Consider the following 22,197-nt stretch of genomic DNA (forward strand, 5'->3'; position numbering starts at 1 on the left):
GACCATCACCACCAAAAAAAGCCAAGGCCATCCACATGAGTGCAGGAAAGGTTGTGCTGATGTTCTTCTTTGACCAAGATAGCTCACTTCTGATTCACTTCCTGCAGTACGGGACAATAGTGAATGCCCACTGTTACAAACCTTGAACATTTCGCCAAGTGATCAAATCAAAACAACCAGGCAATCTCACTTGTAGGGTAACTCTGCCCCACAACAATGCAAAGCCCTGTACACCCAACACAGCCACAGCACTCCTGCAGAAATTAAAATGAGAAGTTCTGGGCCGCCCTTCATACAGTCCGGAGTCCGGGGCTCTCTCTCCCTGTGATTACGCCAGTTTTGGTCCCCCTAAAAAGGTTCTGAGGGGCAAACAATTCACTTCAGATGATGATGTCCAGCTGTATGTGTGGAACTGGTTAACATTGCAGCCCCGGGAATTTTATGAGACAGCCATTCAACACCTTGTGTCACAGTGGGACTAGTTTCTCAACAGCCAGGGTCAATACTTATAACATACAGGTACTGGTTTCTGTAATTATGCCTCCGGCTGATTTCTTTTTGAATGCCCTTTATAGTTACACAATTAATGGAAGATTGAAAGGTAATGTCCTTTTCATGAGGAGGTCGCTAAAGACCAAACATAAATTTAAACAGGACAAGGATGTGAAAGAAATTGGCCATGTCCTTTCCAAAAGAACCATACCAGCATTTGCCTTAAGTGAGTCAGGCACAGTGAAAACCTAAACTTAGATGGACAGACAGACAGAGGAAGCATGCTGCTCTTGAATGCAAGTCCAGTGCCTTAACCACTGTTCCAGTGCGCTCAATTATGTAATTACAGGCTCAATCATAAAACAGTCTGATAATGATGTAGATACACAGGGCATGGGGGCTGGTTATGACCAAAAGTCACACGGTCCTTGTGAAGTGCAGAACAACATTTTCTTACTGATAAGAGCATACAAACATAAGAGTATGAATACAATCAAGACACCAGATTGACTACTGGTCAACGAGTCTGTTGCACCAGAGCTCAGTTGACTGACAGCAATGATATCTCATGAAGCAGTGTTCCAACAGAATCCACTCCCCCCCCCCCCCCTCCCCCCTCCACACCCCACCCTACCCCCTTCCTCCTCACCAGTGTGAAGCACTGTGAAGGAAGAGAAGGAAGGGGTTGCAAATTGCTGAAGTGGTGGGTACCGAAGTGTATGATTGGTCGTGCCGTTGCTGTCACTTTCGTGAGACATGACTGGGCTACTTCTGAAAGTGATGCTGCACAAATGCATGTGACCAGAGCCATGGCTGTCATTTCCATGAGACATGACTGGACCATTACTTGAAGCTGTGGCACGTGTGGTAGGAGTGCTGAACACTTGGTATAGCTACACCTGCCATGGTGAGCATTCGGTTTGTCCACACTGGACATCGGTGGTACAGTCAAAGACACAGGGGTCGGGTGTCAGTGGCGAGGATGTCACCATGTGGCAGCCACACATGTGATAAAGACTTTGATCTGATCAATGCAACAGCCTATGTTGAGGTGAAGTTTGTTTGATGTGAGCCAGTAATTTATTTGCTAGAACAAACTTCGATAGGCACGATCTGTGTGAAGGCTATCCATGGTGAACAAGGGGCAATGGGGAGGCAGGAATACTGGATACTCAGTTGTTTCAGGTCACTGTGGCAGTCAATGTGGATGGAGATATTCAGAAAGAGGTGCCAAAGTTGTCAGGAACAGTTGAAGGCATATTGTGCATATGACGATGGTCAAAATGACATCATGTAGTGTTCAATTTCTTTGGTGTGTCCAGAATGTGACATTGTAGAGCGTCTCTCACTTGTGGTAAGTCTGTGATAGTTGAAAGTGAAACCATATGATCATAGACGAAAGGGTCGGTATTGTCATGAGAGATTGGTAGCAGGTGGCAGTCAAGCTGTGTGTCAGTGAGTCATGTGAAGGAGGCATATCAGTGCTTGAGTAAATGGCACCATAATTGTGATGGTGTTTTATCACTGAGCACTTTGTTATGGGTGACAAGGCAGATTTGTTCCTCTAGGGAGTGGTTGAGGAGACAAAGTAGGGCAGCTTTCATGGTTTTGTATTTATTGTCTGTTGGTGGTATTAGAATGATATCATTTATTGCATCTGTGTTGTTTTCTTATAAGTGGCTTAGGAGTAGAACAAACTTGGTGGTGTCATTGATTGCATTGTTCAAAGCAAAGATATTGTCCACAATGATGAACCACAACACTGGTTGATCTAGCCTGGTAGTTTGAGGTGTGTCCAATAGTTGACAGATTGCAATGATGATCTTCATGGGGGGAATACAGATGAGCTCAAATTGCCTGGAAATGGCATAATGTGATGCATGGTGGCCATCACAGTTGGTTATGCAGCTGGTTGCATGAACTGTGGTGCAATCATATTTAAATGTGGTAAAAATGGAAATGAACATGTGGCATTGTAGGACGGGAGGCCCCATTAGGGGAAGTCCGGCCGCCAATGGGGAAGTTCAGCCACCGAGTGCAAGTCTTATTTCAGTCATAGCCACATTGTGCAACTCATGTGCCGGTGATGAGGATGAAATGATGATGAGGACAACACAACACCTAGTCCATGAGTAGAGAAAATCTCCAACCCGGCCAGGAATCGAACCCTGGCCTGCTGCATGAGAGGCAAGCACGTAACCACTCAGCTAAGCAGATGAACTTTAAATGTGGTAAGATTGACTGATTGAATGTGATTAAACATGTGTCAAATCTGTTGGATTGACTTTCCTCGGGCATGGGTTGGTCGCTGGAAGGAATGGAGTTTCAAGTGGAATCAAAAAGCACGTTGTCTGTTAGCTTGTGTTTTCATCATTTTTGTACACTGGCATAGCAAGAGAGTATCACTTTCAGTCTTCACCACTCAGGTTACACCCACAGTGTCATCCATGATGACAGGTGTCATGGACAAGGAGATATTGTCTGTCAGTGGAATTTGCACAGCAGAATGGGAGTACATCAATGGCATTGTTGATGCATAATTGTCAGAAGTGATGAATCACAATCATTGGGAGACACCAGTGTAGATACATTGGAAATAGGGTGTGATTATGGTGAATAACTACATGATCTTCCACAATGAAGAATGATATTTATCACTGATAAGAGCATGCATACGTAACCGTGCAGACACAATGAAGTCACCAAACTGAATCCTGGTCATAGAGTCTATTGCACCAGAGTTAAGTCGACGGCCAGTGACGCATAAAGAAGTGAATTCTAAGACAACTGTAACTTTTTTGTGATTTGTTAGAAATGATAGACTAGTTCATTGCAATTCAAATATGAATAACTCTTTAAATATCCCTGACTGTATTCTACAAATAGTTTTTTGAAAGTGTTGTTGTGGTCTTGAGTCCAAAGACTGGTTTGATGCAGCTCTACAAGTTTCTCTATCCTGTGCAAGCCTCTTCATCTCTGAATAATTACTACAGCCTTCATCCTCCTGAATGTGCTTACTGTATTCATCTCTTGATCACCCTCCATGGTTTTTAACCAACTCCCCCCCCCACACGTCCCCACACAGCCCTTCAGAACTAAACTAACTGGTGATCCATTGATGTTTCAGAATGTGTCCCGTCAATTGATCCCTTCTTTTAGTCAAGCTGTCCTACAAATTTCTTTTCACCCCAATTTTATTCAGTATGTCTTCATTAGTTATGTGTTCTTCCATCTAATCTTCAGTATTCTTCTGTAACACCACATTTCAAAAACTTGTATTCTCTTCTTGTCTAAACTCTTTATTGTCCATGTTTCACTTCCATACAGGGCTATACTTGATACAAATCTTCAGAAAAGGCTTCCTGGCACTTAAACCTATACTTCTTTTTTTCAAAAACGCTCTTCTGATGATTGCCAGCCTACATTTTATATCCACTCTAATTCAGCCATCATCCACTACTTCAAGTGTCTTGTTTCCTAATATAGTTCTCTCAGAATCATCTGATTTAATCAACTACATTCAATTATCCTGGTTTTGCTTTTGTTGATGCTCCTCCTTCCAAGATCCTGTCCATTCCATTTAACTGCTCTTCCAGGTCCTTTGCTGTCTCTGATAGAATTACAATATTATCAACAAATATCGAAGTTTTTATTTTTCTCCCTGGACTTTATTTCCTACTTGAATAATTTTTTTTTTTTATTTTTTTTTTTTTACAACTTCCTTAGTGTACAGATGGAGTAACATCAGGGGTAGGCTACACACCTGACTTGCTCCCTTCTAAACCACAGCTTTCCTTTCACACCCCTCGACTCTATTAGCTGATATCTAGATTCTGTACAAATTGTAAATAACCTTTCGCACCCTGTATTTTACCCCTGTAACCTTTAAAATTTGACAGAGAGTATTCCAGTCAAAAAGAATTTGTGTAAGTATTTTGCAACTGTGATTTACTTAACTGATAGTTTGGTAATATTCACACTTGCCAGCACCTGATTTCTTTGGAATTGGAATTCTTTTTGAAGTCTGAGGATATTTAGCCTGTCCCTACATCTTGCACACCAGATGGAAGAGTTCTGTCATGGCTGGCCCTCCCAAGGCTATCAGTAGTTCTGACGGAATGTTGTCTACTCTTGTGGCCCTGTTTCGCCTTAGGTCTTTCAGCGCTCTGCCAAATTCTTCTTGTAGTACTTTCAGTGTTCTGTCAAATCCTTCTTGCAGTACCATATCTCCTATCTCAGCTTCATCTGCATCCTCTTACATTTCTACACACACAAAAAAAGGTTTGTATCACCTCAGTTCTGAGAGTTTAAGAACCTGTACAGAAAATTGGAATAGAGATCAACATAAACATCATTTCCGCCCTTTTTATTGCTCATGGAAACCACACATTGCATGTTGTACCATCATAAAGCAAGTCCTTCAGAGGTGGTGGTCCAGATTGCTGTACACTCCAGTACCTCTACTGCCAAGTAGCACATCCCCTTGCATTGATGCATTCCTGTATTCCTTGTGGTATACTATCCACAAGTTCATCAAGGCACTGTTGGTCTAGATTGTTCCACTCCTCAATGCGGATTCGGAGTAGATTCCTCAGAGTTGTTGGTGGATCACATTGTCCATAAACAACCCTTTTCAATCTATCTCAGGAATGTTCGATAGGGTTCATGTCTGGAGAACATGCTAGCCACTCTAGTCAAACGATGTAGTTACCCTGAAGGAAGTCATTCACAAGATGTGCATGATAGAGACATGAATTACCATCTATGAAGACTAATGCCTCACCAATATGCTGCCGATATGGTTGCATTATCGGTCGGAGGATGGCATTCACATATCGTACAGCCATTACGGCGTCTTCCATGACCACCAGCAGCGTACATCGGGCCTGCATAATGCCACCCCAGAATAGCAGGAAACCTACAGCTTGCTGCACTCACTGGACAATGTGTCTAAGGCGTTCAGCCTGACTGGGTTGCCTCCAAACACATCTCCGATGATTGTCTGGTTGAAAGCATATGCGACACTCATCGGTGGAGAGACTATGATGCCAATATTGAGCGGTCCATTCGATATGTTGTTGGGCCCCTCTGTACCGCACTGCATGGCATCATGGTTGCAAAGATGGACCTCGCCATGGACGTTGGGAGTGAAGTTGTGCATCATGCAGCCTATTGTGCACAGTTTGAGTCATAACATGATGTCCAGTGGCTGCACAAAAAGCATTATTCAACATGGTGGTGTTGCTGTCAGGGTTTCTCCAAGTCATAATCCATAGGTAGCAGTCATCCACTACAGTAGTACCCTTGGGCGGCCTGAGCAAGGAATGTCATCAACAGTTCCTGTCTCTCTGTATATCCTCCATGTCTGAACAACATCACTTTGGTTCACTCCGAGACACCTGGACACTCCCCTTATTGAGAGCCCTTCCTGGCACAAAGTAACAATGCAGATGCGATTGAACCATGGTAATGGCTGACTAGGAATTGTTGGACTACAGACAACATGAGCCATGTACCTCCTTCCTGGTGGAATGACTGGAACTGATTGGCTGTCGGACCACCTCCGTCTAATAGGTGCTGCTCATGCATGGTTGTTTACATCTCTGGGCGGGTTTAGTGACATCTCTGAACAGTCAAAGGGACTGTGTCTGTGATACAAGATCCACAGTCAACGTTTATCTTCAGGAGTTCTGGGAACTGGGGTGATGCAACACTTTTTTTGATGTGTGTATTGTATACTACTGCTCTAAAATACACTCCCTTGTATAGACCCTCTACATACTCTTTCAATGTTTCAGCTTTCCCTTCTTTGCTTAGGACTGGTTTTCCATCTGAGCTCTTGATATTCATAAAGCTGTTTCTCTTTTCTTCAAAGGTCTCTCTAATTTTCATGCAGGTGGTATCTATCTTTCCCCTAGTGAAATATGCTTCTAAATCCTTACATTTGTCCTCTAGCCATCCTGCTTAGCCATTTTGCACTTCCAGTCAATCTCATTTTTTAGACATTTGTACTCCCTTTTATCTACTTCATTTACTGTATTCCTATATTTTCTCCTTTCATTAATTAAATTAAGTATCTACTGTGTTATCTAAGGATTTCAACAAGGCCTCATCTTTTTATCTATTTTACTGCCTTCACTATTTCATTTGTCAAAGCTACCCATTTATTCTCTATGTATTCTTTCCCCCTATTCCTGTCAATCGTTATCTAATACTACCTGTGAAACTCTCCAACAACCTCTGGTTCTTTCAACTTATTCAGGTCCCATCTCCTTAATTTCCCATCATTTTGTAATTCATTCAGTTTTAATCTACAGTTCATAACCAATATGTTGTGATCAGAGTCCACATCTGCCCATGAAAATGTCTGCCAACTTAAAATCTGTTTCCAAAATCCCTGTTGTACCATTACATAATCATTCTGGAACTCCCCAGCATCTCCAGGTATCTTCCACGTATGCAGCCTTCTCTCATGATTCTTGAACCAACTGTTAGTGTTGATTAAATTATGCTCCGTGCAAAATTCTATCATGTAGCTTCCTCTTCCATTCCTTTCCACCAATCCATATTGACCAACTATTCTTCCTTATCTTTCTTTTTCTGCTACTGAATTCCACTCCCCCCATCACTATTAAGTTTTCATCTCCCTTAACTATCTGCATAATTTCTTCTATCTCATCATAGATTTCTTCAATCTCTTCTTCATCTATGGAGCATATAAACTTATACTTCTGTGTTGGGTGTGGGCTTTGTGTCTGTCTTGGTTACAATAATGAGCCTACTATGCTGTTCATATTAGCTTATCCACATTCCTATTTTCTTATTCATTATTAAACCTACTCCTGCATTACCCTTACTTGATTTTTTATTTATAATCATGGACCTTGGCATCAGTCAAGTAGCTTGCGTGCCTCAACGATATTGATAGCGTGGTTCCTGAAGAAGAGTAGCAGTCTTTTCAGTAGTTGCAGGCCCAACAGTCTGGATGACTGACTGATCTTCCCTTTCAAAATCAATCATGTGCTGGTCCTGTGAATGGCTGAAAGCAAGGGGAAACTACAACCATAGTTTTTCCTGAGGACATGCAACTCTGCTGTGTGGTTAAATGATACTGGCTTCCTCTTGGGTAATTCTGGAGGTAAAATAGTCCCCCAGTTGGATCTCTGAGCAGGCACTACTAGGAGGATGTCATCATCAGGAGAAACAGAACTGAGCGACATGTAATCCATGAAAGCAAAGAGAAACTACAGCCGCAATTTTTCCCGTGGGCATGCAGCTTTACTGTATGGTTAAATGATGATGGCATCCTCTTGGGTAAAGTATTCCGGAGGTAAAATAGTCCCCCATTCAGATCTCTGGGCGGGGACTACTCAAGAGGACGTCATTATCAGAAGAAAGAAACCTGGCATTCTACAGATCGGAGCGTGGAATGTCAGATCCCTTGATCGGGCAGGTAGGTTAGAAAATTTAAAAAGGGAAATGGATCGGTCAAAGTTAGATATAGTGGGAATTAGTGAAGTTCGGTGGCAGGAGGAACACGATGTCTGGTCAGGTGAACCCAGGGTTACAAACACAATGTCAAGCAGGGGTATTGCAGGAGTGGGCTTAATAATAAATAAGAAAATAGGATCAAGGGAAAGCTACTATGAGCAGCATAGTAAATGCATTATCATAGCCAAAGATAGACGTGAAGCCCATGCCTACCACAGAAGTATAAGTTTACATGCCAACTAGCTCTGCAGATTTTGAAGAGATTGAAGAAATGTATGATGAGGTAAAAGAAATTATTCAGACAGATAAAAAAAGATAAAAATTTAATTGTTATGAGGCACTGGAATTCAACAGTAGGAAAAGGAAGAGAAGGAAAAATAGTAGGTGAATATATACTGGAGGAAAGGAATTAAAGAAAAGCCATCTTGTAGAGTTTTGCACAGAGCATAATTCATCACTGATAACACTTGCTCTAAGAATCATAACAGAAGGTTGTTTACATGAAAGAGAGCTGAAGACACTGGAAGGTCTCAGATTGATTATATAATGGTTAGACAGAGATTTAGGAACCAGTTTTTAAATTGTAAGACATATTTAGAGGCAGATGTGGACTCTGACCAGAATTTATTGGTTACGAACTGTAGAGTAAAACTGAAGAAATTGGAAAAAGGTAGGAACTTAAAGAGATGGGATCTGGATAAATTGAAAGAACCAGAGATTGTTGTAAGCTTAGCTTTAAGAGATGAAATGGTGAAGGCAGAAGAGGATCAAATGAGCAAAAAGGCAAACCTAGTAGCAGTCCATGAATAACACGTGTGATATTGAATTTAATTGATGAAAGGAAGAATTTAAAAATGCAGCAAATGATCCAGGTAAAATGGAATACAAATGTCTAAAAAATGAGAGTGACAGGAAGTGCACAAATGGCTAAACAGGTCTGGCTGGAGGAGAAATGTAAGGATTTAGTTGCAAATTTCACTAGGGGCATAATAGATGCTGCCCACAGGGCATTTAAAGAGGCCTTTGGGGAAAAGAGAAGTAGCTGAATGAACACCAAGAACTCAGATGGTGAAGCAGTCCTAAGCAAAGAAGGGAAAGCTGAAAGGCGGAAGGAGTATATAGAGGATCTATTCAAGGGAGATAAACTTGAAAGAAACATTATAGAAAGCAAAGTGGACACAGGTGTAAGATAGGCTGGGAGATACGAGACTGTGAGAAGAATTTGACTAAGCTCTCAAAGATCTAAGTTGAAACAAGGCCCAAGGAGTAGATGACATTTTCTGTCAGAACTATGTCAGTCTTAGAAGAGCCAGTAATGACAAAACTCTTCCTTCTGGTGTGCAAGATGTATACCTCAGAATTCAAGAAGAATGTGCTAATTCCAATTCCAAAGAAAGCAGTTGCTGACAGATGTGAAAATTGCCAAACTCTCAGTTTAATAAGTCATGCTTGCAAGATGATAACACAAATTCTTTACAGAAGAATGGAAAACTGGTAGGAGCTGACATTAGAGAAGATCAGTTTGGATACCAGAGAAATGTAGGAACAAGTGAAGCTATACTGATCCTATGACCTATCTTAGAAGGTAGGTTAAGGAAAGGCAAACCCTCATTTATAGCATTTGTAGATTTAGAGAAAGTTTTTGACAATGTTGACTGGAATACTTTCTTTAAAAAGAGAGGGGTAAAATACAGCAAGTGAAAGGCTATTTAAAATTTGTACAGAAACCACACATCAGTATACGAGTCAAGGGGCATGGAACAAAGAAAAATTTGGAGTAGGAATTAAAATTCAGGGAGAAGAAATAAAAACTTTGATATTTGCCGATGACATTATAATTCTGTCAGAGACAGCAAAGGACTTGGAAAAGAAGTTGAATGGGAAGGACAGTGTTTTGTATAGAGAATACAAGATGGACACCAACAAAAGCAAAACAAGGATAATGGAATGTAGTCAGATTAAATCAGGTGACACTAAGGGAATCAGATTAGGAAATAAGATACTTAAAGTAGTAGATGAGTTTTGCTTTTGGGCAGCAAAATAACTGATGATGGTCGAAGAAGGGAGGATATAAAATGTAGTCTGGCAAAGGCAAGGAAAGCGTATCCGAAGAAGAGAAATCTGTTAACATCAGATATAGATTTAAGTGTTAGGAAGTCTTTTCTGTAATTTGTGTGAAGTGTAGCCATGTATAGAAGTGAAATGCAGATGATAAACAGTTTAGATAAAATGAGAATAGTAGCTTTTGAAATGTGGTGCTACAGAAGAAAGCTGAAGATTAGATGGGTTGATCATGTAACTAATGAGAAAGCACTGAAAAGAATTTGTGAGACAAGAGATTTGTGGCACAGCTTGACCAAAAGAGGGGATCAATTGATAGGACACATTCTGAGACATCAATGAATCACCAATTTAGTATTTGAGGGAAGTGTGTGTGTGTGTGTGTGTGTGTGTGTGTGTGTGTGTGTGTGTGTGTGTGTGTGTGTGTGTGTGTGTGTGGAGAGGGGGGGGGGGGGTTAAAAACCGTGGAGAAAGATTCAGAAAGGTGTACGTTGTAGTAGCTATTCAGAGATGAAGAGGCTTGCACAGGATAGAGTGGCATGGGGAACTGCATCAAACCAGTCTTCAGACTCAAAACAAGAACAATGACAACAATAACAACAACAACAACAACACCTTGTATTCATCTGCTCAGAAGTCCTGCTCCTCCTGCAACAGAACTTCACTAATTCCTATTATATCCAACTTTAACCAAACCATTTCTGTTTCTAAATTTTCTAATCTATCTGCCTGAATACAGGATCTAACATTCCATGCTCCAATCTATAGAATGCCAGTTCTGTTTCTCCTGATGATGAAATACTCCTGAGCAGTCCCCACCCAGAGATCCAAATGGGAGACTGTTTTACTTACAGAATATTTTACCCAATAGGATGCCATCATCATTTTATGGTAGAGATGCATGCCCTTGGGAAAGATTAGAGTTGTAGTTTCTCCTTGATTTCAGCCGTTCGTAGTATCAGCACAATAAGGCATTTTGGTGGATGTTAGAAGACCAGATTAGTAAATCATCCAGGCTGTTGCTCTTACAACTACTGAAAAGCCTGCTGCCCCTCTTCATGGAACCACACATTCGTCTGACCTCTCAACAGATACCCCTCCATTGTGATTGCACCTACGATATGGCTATCTGTATGGTAGAGGCAGGGAAGCCTCCCCACCTGTGGCAAGCATATTTCATACGCATTGGATAAAACAAATTATTTTATGTTCAATAAACTATTTGCAGGCTTTTGTAACATTATTAATATAATTGGGTTAAAACCCCAAACAAATGCTATCATTCTACAATTAAAGAATTTAGGTCAAGTTCATGATACAAAATACAGGGTGACAATTACTGAACTCTATGAAATAAAATTGTCATAACTTCTGTATGGTTTGCATTAGGACATAGAGACTGAACAGCTGGCCATGGGGCACGATGGAAATTAGTAAGCGCATGTATGATTTGGTTTAGTGATGAAGCCCACTTTCATTTAGATGGGTTCAGCAATAAGCAGTTGGTGGATTTGCGGTACTGATAATCTGCATTTCATGACCAAGAAGTCTCTTCACCTTCAATGGATGACTGTGTGGTGTGCAATATCCAGTCCCGGTATAATCTGTGCAATATTCGTTAATGTCACAGTGATTATCAAACAGTATGTGAAGGTTTTGGAAGATGATATCATCCCCACTGTTCAAATTAACACTGATTTCAACAAGACGTGGTTCATGCAAGATGGAGCTCGAACACATCAAAGCAGGAGAGTGTCTGATGTCCTGGAGGAGCACTTTGAGGACTGCATTCTGGCTCTGGAATATCCAGAGCCCACTGGCATGGGCTGTGATTGGCCACCATATTCTCTGGATCTGAACACATGCAACTCTTTTTTTTGTGGGGCTGTATTAATGACAAGATTTGCAGCAATAACCCCAAAACCATTGCTGAGCTGAAAAGAGCCATTCAGATCATTGACGGCATACAGAATTTCACTATTTGTCTACGCTACAAGATCACCACTGTTGGCAGGCATATCACACATGTTGTAACCTAAATCTCAATATCTGTAGTTTACATGTTGAATAAAGCTGTGCATGCCATAGTTTGTAACTAATTTACTTTTTTTTTCATATCGTTCAATAACTGTCACCCTCTATGTCGCATCAGTAGTGTAGTTAATTTGTTATTCCCTGTTACAAAAATGAATAGTAGTCCTTACAATTTGAGCAGGACAACAGAATTCAAATAACTTTAATTACAAGTAAAGGAATACTTTTCAAGAAGCCTTTATTAAAATTTTTGTTGCTGGTGCTCTTTAGAAATAGTTTCCAATGATTTTATTCTTAATTAAATTCACCTTTCTGTGAATACAACAATTTAAAAACTTTATTATGTTACATAGTATGAGTCCTTTCCTATTTTGCACAGATGTTTTCAATGAAGAAAGTATCAAAGGGCGTCAGATGATTCCTGGTTTTCCACAATCAAAATGTGCAAGAGATGATGGTTACTTCATTCCTTTCAGACGAATCTTTCAGAAAGAAGCCTATTTCAATAGGAGTAGAGCAGCATATCTGGAACGGTATGTGTGTGACACACAAACTGATATTTCAATTTCGGTATCTATTAATTATTCATAAAATAATTGCATTACTTGGAGTTTCATCACACAGTCCTTTAATTTTGAAATTATGCTTTAGACTTGCAGCAACTGCAAAGAACATCGCACCAAGAACATTTGTACAGCCATCTCCAACAAAAAGACAAACTGGATCTGGAGATTATTATGGTTGTTTTGAGAAAATTGCAGGTAAGCAGTGTACTATGTGTTTTGAAATGTAGTAAATTTCAAATTTTCCACATAGAAGTTTGTTAGCAATTATTAATTCCATCCTTATAACAAAAATGTAAGTTTGAAATTGGAAATCTGTGCTTTGTCATGATTATCAATCACAGAAGTGGCCAAAACTTGGCATTTTGAATTTTTTTGGTCTGTAAAGCTTTCAGGTTTTGTGAGTTTCATTTATTTTTAACAGAGAATTATATAAATTACAGACCTGTAGCTCTGCTCATTGCTTATATTCCTCACCATATATCTAGAGACATGGCTGTGGTTATTTTGATTGCTTAACATTTCTTAATGGCACCTCTTAGTACTGCAGTGCTCAGTTGCATTGCACATGGCTGTAACATCATGCTGAAGTATGCTGCCTGAAAGAAATTTGAAACATCCAGAAAGGGAGAAGGAAATAAAATGGAAAATCACAGGTTGAGAGGGTATGTGATGTTATTTCAGTGACTGCAACATTGACTTGAATTTACAGAGAACTTGGCAGTATGAGCCCACTTAACAGTATGATGTTGAATTGCCTCTGGCACGGATGCATGCACTGATTTGGCTGGGAATGGTGTCATAAAACCATTGTATCTTCTCCTGCAGAAAGCTGTCACATAACTTTTGTAACTTGTCCTCGACATCTTGGATACTGGCACTGGAGAAGAATTGCCCTTTGAGCTAGCTGCTACCATGTTCTATTGGGGACAGACCTGAGAATTTTGATAACCATGGAGTACCTCAACATTATGCATACAGTTTATATAGACATGAGCCATGTGTGGACAAGCATTGTTTTACTGAAAAATTGCACCACAGTACTGTCGAATGAGTGGTAACACATGAGGGAGCTAGCTGTCCATGATGTACTATTGTGCTGTCAGAGTTCTCTCAATCACTTTCAAATGTGAGCTGAATTCATGGGCAGTGGCTCCTCATACGATGATGTCAGGAGTAACACTGTTGTGCCTGCCAAATTGGTGGAAGGATGGGACCTCTCTCCTAGATGCTGTCATATTCAATGACAATGATCACCCAGGGTAGTGTAGAACCATAACTCATTGCTGAAGACAATGCAGCACTGTTCTTCAGCGGTTCATGCTTTCCAGTCATGTCACCAGTCCAATACACAACTGTTTGTGTTATATTGTAATGGCAGACTATGCATGGGATCATAATTCCCTAGTTCAGCTGCTGATGGTCTCCAACCTGTGGTGTGGGATGACACAGAATCTTGCAGGGTTTCCCTTACCTGTACTCAGACAGCAGGTGCAGATTGTGCTTGGTGCACAATACAGTTATCCTCCCTTGTGGTGGTTGGACATGGTAGGCAGGAACATTAACAACAAGTATGCCTACACTGATGTTCCCATGCAATCCAGCATGAGACCACTGCCAAATCTGAATGCCCCACAAAGTGGGATGTTGCATGATTTGACCAGATGGCCAAATGGAGACATACAATGAGGCCCTGTTCAAACTCTGTCAGGTGCTGATAACACTTGTCTCACATGAGTATGCAGCATCTCTGCGTCCTCCACAGTGATCAGTCAAGATCTGACACAGTTCACACCCCTTATGTACCCTCGCAGATCTGTTAATAGCACTAAATACAAACAACACTAAAGTACTCTGGTGGCCATTTTAGCTGTCACGTAGATTTTCAACTCTAATCACTTACAAACCCACCAACGGTGCATTCATATATAAATTTACACTGACCCCCAGTCATGTATTCTGAGAGATTTATTTTCTCGGTCACACAGTGATCAGCTTCAGAGCTGATTATTACATATAGCTGTTTCTAAGTGCTTGGTTGTGTACAAGTTGTGAAGCAAATACTGGAAGTGGTTCATAAGCTTGGAAGCAATAGTAGTAGTAATAGTAGTGCAGTTTTATTTATCTTTGAATCACTTTTACAAAGATATTGCACATGTAATGACACTACAGTGGAAATAATCATTTATACAGACATTTAAATACGAGGGCTATCCACAAAGTACATTACGTTTTGGAATTAAAAATAAATAAAGTATTGGAATTTTTTTTTATTATATACTGATGAAAGCCACACTTAAATACTACTTTTCTACATAGTTGTCATTTAAATTAAGGCACTTATTGTAGTGATGGACGAGCTTGGAAATTCCTTCGTCGTAAAATTCGGCCGCCTGAGCCTTCAACCACGTGGTTACCTCTTCTTGAAGCTGTGCATCATTATCAAAACGCTGCATAGCCAACCACTTCTTCATTGCTGGGAATAAGTGGAAGTCGCTCGGTGTCAGGTCGGGACTGTACGGCGGATGAGGAAACAACTCCGACTTAAAAGATTCGAGAACTTTACGAGTGGCATTTGCCATGTGGGCCTGGGCGTTGTCCTGAATCAGCAAAATCTTTGAGCCCAACTTTCCCCTGAGCTTGTTTTGTATTGCTCTTCTGAGGTTGTGCAGAGTTTGGCAATACTTTTGAGAGTTTATTGTAGTGCCTCTTTCCAGGAAATCCACAAAAATCGTATTTCTACCGGGTTACTGATTAACCACGTGGTTGAAGGCTCAGGCGGCTGAATTTTACGACAAAGGAATTTCCAAGCTCGTCCATCGCTACAATAAGTGCCTTAATTTAAATCGCAACTATATAGAAAAGTAGTATTTAAGTGTGGCTTTCATCTGTATATAATAAAAAAATCCAATACTTTATTTATTTTTAATTACAAAACGTAATGTACTTTGTGGATAGCCCTTGTACTTACAGTCTTAGCTTAATGAGGATGTGACTTGTAGCTTGAGGGATATTTTGAATATCTGCATTGAGTTTTGCAGCAAGAGTCTGAAGGTAGTGAAATTAAAACACAGATATTTAACTAATAGGAATGATTATTTTTGAGACAGTGCTGAAATAAATGAAACATTTGCACTGGTAATAATTACACCAATTGCCTTTGCAGTGCAAAGACAAACACCCCCAATGAAACCAAAATATAATTCAGGAAGGGATGTCATTTGATATTTGATATTCACCATTTTTTTAGTTTTTTTTTTTTTTTTTTTTGCCCACTTGGATTTTGGAAAATCCAGGAGAGAATGGGTGGCTTTGCTGATATCATGAACGCATCTGGACAATTACAAAAGCAAAATGTTTTAAATCAGACTTCAGGAAAAGCATCACTTGAGAAGATAGAAACATTAAAATTATAGCACTGCTAGTTCTTGTACCTTTTTATAGGTGACCCAACATACATAGCTCTTTAATATAAAGTAAATGCTCACCAAACAATGGCAGGGAAAACACACAAAAAAGACTTTAACTCCTCAAGCTTTTGGAGCCAGTGGCTTCTTCTTCTGGCAGAGGGGGAAGGAAGGGGAAGGGAGAGGGTTGCAGGAAAAGGACTAGAGAGGTTTAGGGAAATGCTTAAAGTTTAGAAAAGTCACCCAGAATCCTGGGTCAGGGGAGACTTTCCGACAGGATGAGAAGGAAGGATTGTTTGTTGGGGACAGCATTGGTCAAGATTTCAAAAACTTGAGAGCTTAAAGGTGGAAGACAACACAATATGCAAGACAGAGATTACTGCTAAAACATCATGCCTGAATTAATAAGAGTGAAAAGCTAAGTGTATTGTATTTAACAAAGTTGGGAGGGGGGGGGGGGGGCAGCAAAAATAGACAAGTCAGAAAATGAAAGGTGTAGAAAACTAAAATGGGGTGAAGAAAGGATTAGTTACTGTGAAGAAATGCTGAGATGGAAAGAATTAATGTAAATTAAGGCCATGTGGGTGGCAACAACGAAGGACATCTTGTAGTGCTAGTTCCCACCCTTGGAGTTCTGAGAAACTGACGTCTGGGGGAAGAACCAGATGGTATGTGTGGTGAAACAGGCACTGTAGTCATGACTGTCTTGTTGTACAGCATGCTCTGCAACATGATATGGTGTGTTGCCAGTATACACCCTGTGCCTATGCCCATTAATCCTGACTAATAACTGGGTGATAGTCACACTGATGTAAAAGGCCAAACAGTGTTTATATAAAAACTGGTATATGATGTGTCATTTCAAAGGTGGCTCTCCCTCTAATAGTACCGTATTTACTCAAATCTTAGCTGCACTCAAATCTAAGCCGCACCTGAAAAATGAGACTCGAAATTAAGGGAAAAAAATTGTTTCGAATCTAAGCTACACCTGAAATTTGAGACTCGAAATTCAAGGGGAGAGAAAAGTTTTAGGCTGCACCTCCAAATCGAAACAAAGTTGGTCCATTGTAATATGAGACACAATTAGGTCGAATGAATGACGATACAGCTACAGTAGTTTAGTTGAATCGTAAGCTTAGCAGTTGCACTTTACCAGGCACTCCGTCCGTATTTCCATGGGTATCCTTCCTTTTTCACGTGCTTCGTCTGGTTTGAATCAACTGCTTATTTTTCTTTGATCTGACAAATGCCATTCTCTTTGTTATAGGTGTTTATGTCACTCTAAATGTAGTACTGTACTGTGCCATGCATTGTTTGTAGCATTCTGATAATGAGTGTTTACGAACCTGTCGCCGTGCGTGGCGTGGCTTGCTTTTGTGCACGCTATTGCCGTTTTTTAAAAAGAGAGAGAGAGGAATCGTCTCATTAGTGAAACAATGGCAAGAGACTGCTATTTTTTATTACTTACACCTGCTTTCTTTGATAATGATCAACAAGAACCAAATAATAGACTGCATATGATAGAAGATGTTCTGAACGAGAGTTTAGCGAAAATTTTTCTCCGTTTGAAAATCTTTGCAGACGCCTCTATAATACATTACATTCTGCACAGAAATTAGAGTCATCTTAGATTTAAAAATCTAGTCAATTGCTGCGCTTCATTTCTGACTATATCACTATTAGGCATAAGAATAAACATGGCATGATGTGTATATTCTTGCATGTTTGCTGTTGTATCACTCTAGTTTCGTAGTTGATTAGGCAGACAGGATTTAAATGAGATAGCAGCAAACACGAAAGAATACATGGCAAAATGTTTATATTCATATTATTCTTATGGTGAAGAGAATACTGCATGTGGTTCACAATTCATAAACGTTCCTATTAGCAACCATCTCTTCTCATAGGTAGGGATGAATTCAGAACGTAGAGTTGGCCATATTGAAAAACATCCCAAACAGTCTTGCCAGTCGGATTTTCATAGTATATTGAAACGCTGCTACATTCGAAGATGAACAATGTGGAATTTGTATTTACTTTGTTGGATAATGTATGAAAATGCAGTGGTCGAAACTTGGAACTGAGAAAAAAGCTCGTCTGCCACCTTTTTTAAAAATTTATTTGCTGATGCAGAGGTTTTGGCGCCAGTATTTATCTTTGTGCCTGCAAAGCATGCCTGTGTAGTGCTACATATATTCGACAGCAGAAGATACTTGTGGCGGCACCTACCAACATTTTTCAGAACTTCCGCTTACTTTGCACTCGATTCTAAGCCGCAAGCAGATTTTTTGATCAGAAAAACCGGAAAAAAAGTGTGGCTTAGATTCGAGTAAATACGGTATATGTTACAGGGTTGCGATAGGTGGTTGCAGGAGGGTGCATAGGGTAAGTTTGGCAGGGGGGATGGTTAGAGGGGTAGGAGCTATAGGGTAGGGAGTTGGGTGCAGAAGGAGCATAGATATTGTCATGTAGAAGGTGTAATTAAATTAATGATGAACACTAACTTCACTTAACAAACATTTATTCAGCACTTGCACTTACAAGAGTGCTGAGTGAACTGCCTCTGGCCAGAACACACACATTATATATACAGCTACAGAAAATTCCAGTACAATGATTCTTAATATTTGTGGATACTTCTAGAATGTACTTGAACTGAATATAGAAATTAAAACTGTGCAGTGAGATTTGAGCTCACACCCCTCCATGCAACCAGTTAAGTATCATAACCACTACACCACAGTGCTACTCAGCTTCTTCTGCAACAATATTGTGAAGATTCAGAGGATGACGAAAAGCAATTCTAGTGTGGTGGGCAAAATCTCAGACAAGATGGATCTCATTTCAAGGCATGATTTTAGGAAGTAGCTGATTAATACATCCAAGACCAGGATAATACTGGATGACAAGTAGTGTGCTCTGAAGTTGTTTTTTGGAGGGATCAGCAGCACCAGGGTTGGATGTGATGGCCCAGGAAATCTGCTTTTGAACTAGGCTGTTGGGATAATTACATGCAGTGAAGGCTGAAGTGAGAGTGGTGGTGTATTGCTGTAAAGAATCTGCATCCAAACAAATATGTTTGCCATGAATGCCAAGTCTGTATGGGAGGGAATGTTTGATATGGAAAGGATGACAACTGTCAAAATTTGAGTACTGTTGTTTTTTAGTAGGTTTGGTGTATAGCTGGCCTTCAGTGAGGATGAGATCAACATCAAGGATGGTGGCATGGGATTCGGAATTGGACCATATGAAACCTAATTGCAAGAAGGTATTTAGAGATTTCAGGAATTTTAACATGTCAGCCTCACCATAAGTCCATATGGCAAAGATGTCATCAATGAATCTAAACCAAACCAGGAGCTGAAGGCTTATGGATTCCAGGAAAGCCCCCTCCAAGCAACCCATGAAAAGGTTGGCACAGGAAGGAGCCATCCTGATTCCCATGGCTGTACCCCCCATCTGTTTGTATGTCGGCCCAGTAAAGATGAAGTAGTTGTTGGTAAGTATAAAGTTGATTAAGGTGAGCAAGAAGGATGTTCTAGTTTCGGGATCAGGTAGGTGTTGATTGAAGAAATGTTCAGCAGCAGACAGACCACGTACAAGGGGGTTGTTGGTACAGAAAGAGATGGAATCAGTGGTGACAAGCAAGGTGTGTGGTGGGAGTGTGACAGGCACAGATTTCAATCAATCTAGGAAATGGTTGGTATCTTTAATAAGGGAAGGAAGTCTTAGTACTATGGGTTTCAGGTGTTAATGTACTAAGGCAGATATACGTTTGCTGAGTGCTTTGATGTCAGTAACTGGAGGATGGCCAGGATGATTGGGTTTGTGGATCTTAGGAGGAAGGTACAAGGTGGAGGTGTGTGGTTTGTGTTGTGTAAGAAGTTCTACGGATTGAGGTGTGAGTCCTTGTGAAAGGCCTTAGGTTTCAAGGCAGGACTACAGGCCCATTTGAATTAGAGGGATGGGATCTTGATGGCAGATACTGTATGTAGAGGTGTCAGACAGCTATAGTAGACCTTCACAACACACTCCTGTTGGTCAAGTACCACAATGGTAAATCCTTTGTCTTCTGGGAGGATAATGACGGAGTTCTCAGCTTTTAGGGAAAGCAGAGCCTGGAGTTCTGCAGAGGACAGGTTAGGGTCATGTTGTAGGGATCGGTGGAAAGGTTGTGAAGAAATGTTGGATATGAGGAATTGTAAGGCTTGTAAGGGACGTTCATAGATAGTGGTGCATTTGTTTTTCGCCAAACCGCTTTGATCAACTTTTACTGCCATCTCCTACATTACTTTATTTGCCATGCAAAGTAGTTTACATTATTTCCTGTGACTTTCATTTTCTGTTTGGTCAGTTTTTTAAAATTGCATGTCCTTTCATGACATTTCCATTTTTTTCTTTTTTTTCAGATCAATTTTTTGGATCATATAGACCACTCCTGTGGCGAGAAGTTTTTGCCCCCTCATTGCCTCTTGTTAACCATTGTCTGTTCTACAATTCTCTTTTGAATTCTTCTGATTCTTTCAATTTTTTCCCTGCTTTTCTTCCATTTTTCTATCTTTTCCACACTCTGCCTAACGTTTTTGCTACTCCCATCACTTCTAACAATCCAAACTGTCCTCTTTTGCCTTGTCGAATCCCATCACATATTACAGTCCTTCTTTTTAAAAACACGCTTTGGCACTATCAAAATTAAGGTCCCATATTCTGTTTCTTGAAATCTGCTTGTCCCTTGGAGTTACCCAGCTAACTTGTGATCTATATGCCTCATCTACTAGTTGCCACTCCAACAGATTTCTCTCCTTCTACAAAATCTTACAGTTATCTGCCCCTCATGTATCCTTGGATGGTATCATCCACCAAGCCAACTTTAGACTGCAACAACATGCCAGACTTCACCTCACAAAGTTATCCCAACTTCTCCTAAGCAACAGTGGTGTTTCCCTCCCTGTCCCTCTGCAGCTCCCCAAACAGCCACACCATCAACAACCACTCTTCTCCTACAAACTGAGCTTGACCACTTTCTTGACATCTGACAGCCTTAACCGCTGCCTCCCAGACCAGTAATAACTCATAATCACATGAACCAGTCACAACAGTACAGTGTTCTCAACCTCTTATCCAAAGCACTCTCCCTCCTGAATTATCATTATTATTCACGGATCTCACTTTTAACCTTAAACCTGCATTTAACCATGCTGCTTTGGTGAAGGACCTATTTTCCTTTACATGTAAAGTCACCTGGAAGTATCACTTTGCAAGCCAATCTCAAAACCTTTCTAGCAGGAAACCTGACATTGAACCCAGCCTTGAAAAGTTCTGACCATGATACCAACTTGATCCACAAGGCAGTTTAGAAAGTACATGGAGGGCAGGTATGGTGTTTTGTTGTGATTGTCCATGAAACACATAAAGCGAATGAATGTGGAAGAGTCATAGAGCTGTGAGTTAACGGTACTTCATCACAAAAGAGAAAAACACAGCACATCTACTCGATACAAAGCTCTGAACTGAACTGTCTTTGACTCTCACACCAGGACCAAGGCTCCTTGGTCTGTGTATCAATGCTGCTGTGGTCCCCACACCTTACTCCAATCCTGTCACCAGCTTATCCTATCCCATTAGAGGTAGGGCCACCCATGAAGTGGCTTTCATGTACCAACTCTGCTGCAATTTCTGTACTGTATTTTATGTGGGCGTGACCACTAACCAGCTGTCCAACAGAATGTATGGCAACCATCGAACTGTGGCCAAGAGCAGAATTCGCCACTCAGTGCCTGAACGTACTGGGACGGATACAGGAACTTCTATTGTTTGCTTTTTTGTTATTCAGATTATTCTCTTATGCTTCCTGAATGTTGTAATGGCTGGAGGAGAATTTCCCAAAAAGATAACACCGTATATTAATAGTGAGTGTATCTGAGGAAAGTACATAGTTTTTACAGTTTCAAGAGTTGCATTGCCGGATAGTACTCTGATTACATATGTTAGATAGTTGGGGGTTTGAGGACAGTATGTGAGAGTTCCATTTCAGATTTTCTAGGTGCTCCCTCTCTCCAACCTGTCCCTACATGCTCCCCAGCAATGCTTCACAGTCCTCCACCCCTACCCTCCTCACCCCAGCCTCCTTCTTACCCCCACCAAATTAC

At 40.6% G+C, this 22,197-nt stretch overlaps 1 protein-coding gene across 1 annotated transcript in view; it reads left to right on the forward strand.

Moving 5' to 3' along the window:
• Positions 1-22,197, forward strand: part of LOC126277935 (UPF0602 protein C4orf47 homolog) — a 138,861-nt gene that overhangs the window by 34,591 nt on the left and 82,073 nt on the right. Inside the window, exons 3-4 of the mRNA XM_049977520.1 lie at positions 12,458-12,611; positions 12,730-12,839. Coding sequence (XP_049833477.1) covers positions 12,458-12,611; positions 12,730-12,839 — 264 coding nt within the window. The remainder of the gene's footprint in view (positions 1-12,457; positions 12,612-12,729; positions 12,840-22,197) is intronic.

The sequence above is a fragment of the Schistocerca gregaria genome, chromosome 1 (genome assembly GCF_023897955.1).
Source record: "Schistocerca gregaria isolate iqSchGreg1 chromosome 1, iqSchGreg1.2, whole genome shotgun sequence".
Taxonomy (NCBI): domain Eukaryota; kingdom Metazoa; phylum Arthropoda; class Insecta; order Orthoptera; family Acrididae; genus Schistocerca; species Schistocerca gregaria.